Source organism: Cebus imitator, unplaced genomic scaffold (assembly GCF_001604975.1).
Source record: "Cebus imitator isolate Cc_AM_T3 unplaced genomic scaffold, Cebus_imitator-1.0 Scaffold309, whole genome shotgun sequence".
NCBI classification, from domain to species: domain Eukaryota; kingdom Metazoa; phylum Chordata; class Mammalia; order Primates; family Cebidae; genus Cebus; species Cebus imitator.
The window spans coordinates 2,476,445-2,485,549 of record NW_016107624.1 but is presented as its reverse complement, the minus strand read 5'-3'; the positions used below and the strand labels follow the sequence as shown (position 1 = coordinate 2,485,549).

General features: G+C 40.0%; 1 protein-coding gene across 3 annotated transcripts in view; it reads right to left on the bottom strand.

Moving 5' to 3' along the window:
• MRRF (mitochondrial ribosome recycling factor) overlaps window positions 1-9,105 on the bottom strand; it is a 63,556-nt gene that overhangs the window by 27,351 nt on the left and 27,100 nt on the right. For 2 of the 3 annotated variants that reach the window (XM_037729528.1, XM_017503346.2), the window contains one exon: window positions 6,203-6,294. The exons of the other annotated variant lie outside the window; for it this stretch is intronic. In XM_037729528.1, the coding sequence (XP_037585456.1) occupies window positions 6,203-6,294 (92 nt within the window). The remainder of the gene's footprint in view (window positions 1-6,202; window positions 6,295-9,105) is intronic. 3 annotated transcript variants of the gene reach the window in all.

Genomic DNA, 9,105 nt, shown 5'->3' with positions numbered 1-9,105 from the left:
AAAAAAAAATAGGGAACAGAATGCGTTCATTAAGAGTACAGAGCCTAGAATACAGTATGCACTTGGTAAACACTGTCACTTTCCTTAATATTATTATTGCCATACAGTGAGTCAGGAGAGGCATTAAAATACCAATAGGGTTTCCGAAAAGAGCCACATCAAGTTTGGGTCTAAGTATCAATGGAGGGGTCAGTTGGGTGTGCTGCAGATGGTTTTCTAGCCCTGAAATGTCCATGTCTCTAAGAAACACAGTACTGTGCAGTGATGTTGCAAACAAGCATTCAATCAAGGGCAGCAGCCATAGTATCCCCCACATTCTGCATTCACTTCTTTCCCAATTACAGTCCCCAACCCACCACTTCCCACTCCCAGCAGAACAGGAAGTAGGCCTTAGAAAATCATTGAGGCATGATTAGTAAAAGACAAAAAATTTAAACTAAGATGCTTGATGCTTAGGAACTGGTTAATGCTAAGTATAAAATGTCAATAGTACGCAATATTTAGAAAAAGAGTAAGGAAGAATTCTCACAACAGAGAGCAATGGCACACTGTTAAAGTTTTTGTTTTCTGTTCTGATGAAGTACAGAACATCATGTATATAATAATCCCATGTCATTACAAGAAAAATAAAGGAGACACAAGACATACACTTGACTTTGCTTTGGAAAAAATCTAGAAAATCAAGGTACTAAAAGTGGATCCCTAAGGAACAAAGGATGGAGGTGTTTTCTCTTCCTTTTTTTTTTTTTTTTTGAGACAGTGTCTCATTCTGTTGCCCAGACTGTAGTACAGTGGCGTGATCACTGCTCACTGCAACCTCCACCCCTCTGGCTCGAGAGATTCTCCCACCTCAGCTTCTGAGTAGCTGGGACTACTGGCACATGCTACCACGCCTGGCTAATTTAAAAAAAAATTTTTTTTTTTTCTTGTAGAGACAAGATCTCACTACATTGCCCAGGCTGGTCTCAAACACCTGGGCTCAAGTGATCCTCCCGCCTTAGCCTCACAAAGTGCTGGGATTACAGGTGTGAGCCACCATGCTTGGCCTCATTTAAATATTTTATGTAATTTTATTTAAAATAAAACCACAGAGACACTGATGAAAGAAGAGGAAGACACTTAAGGAAAGATACAACCTTTGTGAGTAGTGAGTCAATCATATGTACTTTTGCCTCCTGAGAGAAGTCATAGATTCCTTATAGCATTTATTTAAAGCCAGGCATGAACTCAGCAATCTCAAACCAAAGCACCACTATTCTACTTAGTGTGGTTTTCCAACAGATGTTTGGTAAAACAATGAGTAAGAGAGTGTATTTTTATTTATGGGCATAACGATGACATGAATAAGGTGGAGGCAGAAACCTGGCTTGAACAAAATGAACCCCTGATCAAAACTTTTCAGGGCCTCTGATTAAGGAGCGAAGGACTAATATTTCACACAGATCTTCTATCAGGAGACAGGAACAGGAAGAAAGGCAGTGACAAAGATCCCAATTCTAATCCTGCTTCTGCCACTTACTAGCTATCTGATATTGGGCGTCGACTTCTGTGAGCTTCAGGACTCTCATCGGTCAAACGAACCTAAAATAGTTTCTTCACCCCACAGTTCTGTAAGAATTTGGGGAGAAATTGTCAAGTGCTCAGCTCAGCAATTCCAGGCATTATACCTCTAGTTTAGGTAGCTGATAAATGGTACCCAAAATGTAATTATGTAAACTGGAAAAATAGAAAAAACGATTTCAGTATATCTCCATTAACAGGAATATTCCAAAATAACCCATCCAGTTGACTGACTTATCTAAATAAAAATCATTGCCAAAGAAGAAAACAAAAGCTATCCACATTGTCAGTGAGAAAAGATATAATCCAGAGTCCCTGAGACTCAATGGTTATTTACCTGAGGAGACAGTCATGATAAGAAAACCTGCACACAGCCTCAGAGGCTGTAAAAAGAGGACTTGGTGGGAAGGACCACTCAGGCTCCAAGCCTGATCTGTTATTGATTTAGGATTTATCTTCTACCTTCTTCCCCAAAAGATCAGAGGCAGATTATAGTTAAGAGGTGAAGTAATAGGTGAGATCTGCTTCAACTGAAAATAAAATTTAGTGCTGGGTATCTACAGTTAAGGCAAAAAAGCAAACTATCAGTAGGCAGTGGAAGAATCAGGGTCAATCAGAGAAGGCAAATTTTCCTAGAACCAAACTCGAACTTTTAAAATCAGAAACTGATCTTAGCGGCTGGGCGTGGTGGCTCACAACTGTAATCCCAGCACTTTGGGTGACTGAATCACTTGAGGTCAGGAGTTCAAGACCAGTCTGGATAACATGGTGAAGCCCCATCTCTACTAAAAATACAAAAATTAGCTGGGTGTGGTGGTGGGCACCTGTAATCCCAGCTACTAGGGAGACTGAGGCAGGAGAATTGCTCGAACCTGGGAGGTGAAGGTTGCGGTGAGCCAGGATCACACCATTGCACTCCAACCTGGGTGACCAAGTAAGACTCCGTCTCAAAAAAAAAAAAAAAGAAAAAAAAGAAAAGAAAAAAGAAACTGATCCTAGGAATTTATGCTTCCTATTCCCCCTACCCCTCAAAGTCCCAACCTAAGCTTTGATGTGTTATTTTCCTCCTCACAGCTTTGTCAATTAGAAGCTGTGTGACCCAGAACCAATGCCTCACCACTCTGAATCTCATTTTCTTCATCCCTGAAAAGAAATGATACTTCTATTTGTGAAAGGGAATGATGGAACAGTGTATTTGCTAGCATTAATTGTGTGCCTACTAAGCATCAAAAGCTTCATGTATATTATCTCACTGAAATCTCCCAATAACCATATAAGCACATAGGGCAAGTCCTGTAAATTATCACTTGACAGTTAAGCTGTCTGAGATTGAGAAAGGCAGAGACAGGTGCCACTGTCACACAGCTAAAAAGCAGGAAGCGCTGGAACTCAATTTCATGCTTATGTGACACCGAGGTAAAACTTAACCATTGTACTTTTCTGCTTTCCTGAATATGTAAGGCACCTAGCATTCCTGGCACAGAGTAGATGCTCAACCTATTAGTTCCCTTCCTCCCCCCTTCCTTTTCTCCTAAAATTATATAATATGTAGAAAATTAAAAGTTTACTAAAGTAATATTACATCTTATGTTTACACAGTTTCTTTAAGGAAATCATACCACTTAATTTATTTTCTCTATTAATTTCATCACATCTCTGCTTATCATTATGCGTTATTTCACCTATTTTACAAATAAGGAACTAAAAGGCAGCAGGCAGCTAAGACAATGTGCCCAGAGTCATATGGAAGTCACTGCTAAAACCAAATAAAAACCTTGATCCTCTTACTTATAAATCAACCTTTATCCTCTCACGTGACAGAGCCTCCATAATAAAGAACAGATCATTCATTTTTTTATCTGGAAAACTACCAAACGTTCTAATTCAGTAAGGGGCCTCATGACCCCACCACCTTGTCAAAGGGAAGAAAGTATATAAAAAATGAGGTTTGCAGGAGCAGATGGTTTTGGTCCATCAACTTTCTCTTGGATTACGCCCCTTAGCCAAAATAAAATAATGTAAAAAATAATGTAACAGATCGCCATTATCTTTGGAAATTTGAGTTAAACTCACTGATCTTTCAAACCTACATACAATGCACCAACAGTGATCATTTACTACTGTGGGGCTGCAGAAATGAAAGTTATGTCAACCAGATCTTTGAAAGAAAAATGTGATATATGACTGGGTCACCCTAAGAAGAATCCAAATCAGCAATGAGCATTTGGTAGCACAAATTCATAGCCTCACAGAATTCTGGAGCTTCAGAAAGGACCTGGCAGGCCACTAAGAACAACCCCTTCATCGGGTATATCAGAAAACCAAGGCTTAGGGAGGTTATGTGGCTGTCCAAGGTTTCACAAACAGGACAGCAAAAACTAGAAAATAAACCTGCTGACTACTATTACCTTTGTAAATCTTGCTTGTAATGTCCATGCATACATTTAGCACTTTCCAGAATTATGCATCTACTACACAGAAAATGCAGGTGAAAGGTAACAGAAAAACTCAGGCTTCAAATCCTGACTGCTATTTACCAGTCACATGATCTGGGCAAGTCCCTTAATTTCTCTGAACTTCACATTTTTCATCTATAAATGTGGGTCCTAGCAACTTGCACAAGTAAGCTGGAGGCAATACCAACAAGAAGCCTGGCATACAGCCTGTGAGCTCCATTGAGCTCATACATCAGACCTATACATCCCCAGCACATACACATTCTCGGAAAACCCACCAAGCAAATCAATGAACTTGCCAAACAGATACTACACTTGAGCCCAGGTCTATTTGCTTCTTAAACATTCGGTTATATTCCTCCCAATTTACATGATTTCAAAGCAGAGTGTTAATTCAGCCTCACAGAGGACTGAGAACACAATGGAACAAGACAGCCATTTTCTGGCCAGGAGGCAGGAAAAAGTTCAGTGTGGAAAGTTTCTGGACTCCCCATGTTGAGACTGATTCTTGTTGTCTGCATGGGTATGGGTGTATCATGAGGCTTTGGAATCAACTAAACCTGGGTTTGAGCCCCAGCTTCAGCACAAGCTATGTGGCCTCAAAGATATTACTTTTCCTCTTTGAGCCTAAATTTCCATACGTAGGAAAAAAACCTACTTTACAGGGATTAAAGACAAATGAGGCAATATATGTAAAGGAATACAGGATAATGTGTGGCACAAAAAGACACTCAACTAGTGTTCAATTCCATTTCCCTTTTAGTTATCTGGAAGCTTCATTCATTAGGTCTTTGTTCAAATGTCACTTTCTTCCTGACCCCCCCTACCTATAATAAAAGCCCCAAATCTCCCTATCCCCTTACTTTGCTTGTTTTTCTTCATTGTCCTTACCATCACTTGACATTCCATTATGTATTTATTTTCTATTTACTGTGCCTATGCAACTCTCAGGGAGGCCTGAGGAAGAGAGAGACTTTTTGTTGTTTGTTTCATTTACTGCTATATTCCAACAACTAAGAAAGTATCTGGCATGTCATTAGTGCTTAATAAATATTTGCTGAAAGACTGAATGAGTTAATTCAACACTTATTTGGGCCCTGCTATATGTGAGGCACTGTGGGGGAACAGGGATTTCAATCCTTTGGTATGGAATCTGAGAAGATGTGTCTCACCTGGACTGCTGCAGGTGCCTCCTGACTGTCCTCTTTGTGTCCACTTTGTCCCCCTACAGTCCATTTGGTAAACCAGCAGCCAGAGAGACCCTCACATAGTCAGCATCAGATCAGGTCATTCCCCTTCCTAAATCCCTTCACTGACTTCCCATCACAATGAGAATAAAGCCCAAATGCTTACCATGACTTATAAAGCCTAAACCATCAGCCTCGACTGACTAGTCCAACCTCCTCTCCTACCACCTTCTCCCCGCATTTCGCACACGCTGGCTTTTTTCTTTCTCAAAAAGGCCAAGGTCTTGTATTTTCTCTCCTTTTTTAAATTTAAAAATGAACATTTTATTTTTATTCACTTAAAACTTTAAGTTCTATATATTTATATAATTAATAATATTCTGTTCTCAAGCCTAAAAGTCTTCAATTATTATCCAAATAATTCTTTTACATTAGCCTTTACATAGGAAGGGCTAATGTAAAAAATACCTCTTTAAAGAATCTAAGTTAGAGACTACCAGCGTCAAGGTCTTTTCAGACTTGCGGCCTTTGTGCTTGCTGTTCACTCTGCCCAAAATGCTCTCCCCTGGGCTGGTTCCTCATCATTAAGCTCTCACTAAAAATGTTACCCGCATAAAGAGTCTTCCCAGGCTAAAGGTGCCCTGCCACCATCATGCTCACCAAGTCAGTCTCTATTGGCTCCCACTGCCTTTTCTTTTCTCATAGCATTTCATTATCTGGAATGACTTTATTTATTTGTCCTACCTTCCCAACAAGAACGTAAACTATGTAAGGACAACAAATTCTCAAGCTTACTGTTGCAAATCTCACATCTAGTACATAACAGGAACTCAATAAGTATTTCTGAATCAGTAAAGTGATCTCAAAAGATGTTTGCCAGGGTGAAAGGTGCAGGTAAGGTATGTTAATGGCCTAACAGTATAGTAGGGTGTTTGTTGGTTTCCTTCCAAGGACAACCACCCCATTTCATCAAAGTATGTGAATTTCAGCCAAACTTACTGGGGAATGGGTACCCGAATTAGTGTCCCTTCCACTTCTGGGTTCAGATTCATTCCACTTTCTCTTATAGCCTTGATAGCTGCAGCTGTACACTGAAAACCAGATCAAAAGGTAAACAGAATTAGTAAATAATTATTACCAGATGCAAGTCCTCTGTCGATAACTGGCAACCCATCTTGGCAGAACATGGAAACATTTAGTTCTGTTACCAGTAAGATCAGGAAGTTACATTGGTGTAGAGTGCTTTGATCAAGCTGAATAGCAAACTATGTCCACTCCTGGTACCAGTGTACTGCAGGGGGAAAAAAAGAAAGAAGAAAAAATAAAAAGAAAACAGCTCTGCTTCTTTGAAAAGATTTCAATGGTTTGAGGCAACCCAGATCAAAACCACAATAAATCCTCATGGGAGGGGGGCTGGTCTCTGCTAAGATTGGTGTAAAGACAGATGAAAGATTTCATACGTAAAAAAAATCCAGTTGACATTTTACACTCAAAATATACCAGTGCCGATTTGGAATGAGTAAGTAAATTTAACTCATTCACATCTGTACTCACACTAAACTCACTCATATTTTGGAATGAGCCATGAATCTCTGCTGTTATATGCTCCCACAAAGGTGGTGTGGTATACTAGTTTAAAGCATGGGCTTGGGATCAGAAAGATGTCAGTTCAAATCCCAACTCCGGTAACTATGTGACCCTGGGCACATGCCTGACCTCTCTGAGCCGATACTTCATCATCTGAGACCATGTGGCACCTAAACCTCAGAAAGGTAGTGAAGTAACATGAGCTACGCATCGGGCTTTGTTCCCGGCACATAGTAATACTCAGGCAAGGACAGTCATATAAGCGTTATATACATTACATATATTTATTATATAAAGGTAAGAATACATAAAACCCCAAACAAGGAGGAGTTGATTCCTCATGTAGCTTGATGTACTGCTGTCCCGCCCAACATCCTTCAGGGGCTTCTCGGACATTTGGTTACTAACATTCCAGCTGGTGAACTGGTACACTCATTTCCCAAAGTGCCTCACCTCACACTCAAGCAACATTACAGCTACACCTGGTATGCAATCCTAAAGAATAACAAGAAAGCAGTGTGGAAGCGAGATCCTTTCATTGGCATGACAATGGGGAATTCACAAAAACAAAGCCTGACATTTTCAAAAGAATTTTTGATTTGACTAGAGCCAATCCACGGCACTTGGATTCAGAGGCCAATTCCTACACTTGAGCTCCTCCTAGACTTCCTAATTCAAATGAATGGGGGTTGATCCACACTATTTTACTTTTCTAGGTTCTCTGCCTATAAAACTCATTCATTTCATTTTTAAATAACCTTACTGGTACAGCTACATGAGGTGTTAATATAAGGTCACAAAGACAAACCAGAACTTCCACATAAAGATGAAGGAAGATGGGAGGCTGTATACAGAATCTAACACTGTGGCCACTTCCTAAAATAGTATATTCTTAAAATAGTACCTCTGGCCACAGATTATCAGACCTGGAAGGGATCTCTGACATAACCAAGTCTCTTCATTACGTGAACAGGAACTTGTAGAATAGGGTCACATCCCCAAGAGTAGGCTGGTCTTCCCTGACAGCCCAAGAGAAATGGTTTGAGGACCCCCACCCACCATACTTCCAGTTACTGGCAGAGTTAAGAGGAGACTGAATGGAGATTCAATCCAATGATGCTGCTCTGCCTTTATTTTTTTTTCCCAGATCCCCAGCTCAACACATTCAGTAATGATAACATTAAGGATTTGATTTTTCTCTTTTTTTTTTTTTTTTTTTGAGACAGGGTCTCACTCTGTCACTCAGGCTGGAGTACAGTGGCATAATCATGGCTCATTGCAGCTTTGACCTCCTGGGCTCAGGTGATCCTCCCACCTCAGCCTCCCAAGTAGCTGCAGGAGGAAAAGTATACTGCAGGAGGAAAAACAGAAGAGCTGGGACTATAGGTGTGCACCACCACACCTGGCTAATTTTTGTATTTTTTTAGAGATGGGATCTTACCATGTTGCCCAAGCTGGTCTCAAACTTCTGGGCTCAAGCAATCCAACCACCTCAGCCTCCCAAAGTGCTGGGATTATAGGCATAAGCAACCACGCCTGGCCTGATATTTTTCTTAAATAGCCAAAAATAATTTGGAATTACGTTTGCTGTATAAAGGTTATGATCAAGGTAATAGAGCTGAATAAAACAATGAAATTAATTTTTCTTTGCAAAAGAAATGCCATTTTCCTTAATAAAATACAGATTATAAAGTTAACAATAAAGAGAGAATCTTTACTATGAAGGAGTAGTCCAATCTCAAGTCTTTCAACCCCCTTCTACAGCTTCTCACAAATGACTGATAATCACTACTCTAACACCCCATCACTACTACCTCCCTTTCACAAGCTGACCAAAGTGTCTCCATAAAACTTCCCCTATTGGCACTAGAGCACGGATTACTGACACCAAACTGGGCGGGAACTATGTCTCAATATTTACATCTTCCCAGTACAAGTTGTGTCAGGTACCTGGTAAGTGCTCAGTAAAACCTTGTTGATTGAATATACCAGTGATCTGGTTCAGATCTATTAGAAAAACTCATCTCCTTTACCTCATGTATATTGTGGCTCTAAATCTTTAACTTTTCTGCATCTTTTCATATGCAGAAAAATAATGAATCAAGTTTCATTTTGCAAAGAAACCTACGGAAAGAGGCAGCTCTTCTAGGATATTCTAGATATATTTTCCTTTGACATGGTAGGACTCAGAACCTCAGGGAATTAGTCATTTTCCCACATGACATCTGAAAAACTACTCATGGTTCAGACTAAAGAGGTATATAATCCTATAGACTTTCCATCTCTTATGCTTCATCCCTTTGCAGAAAGGATGC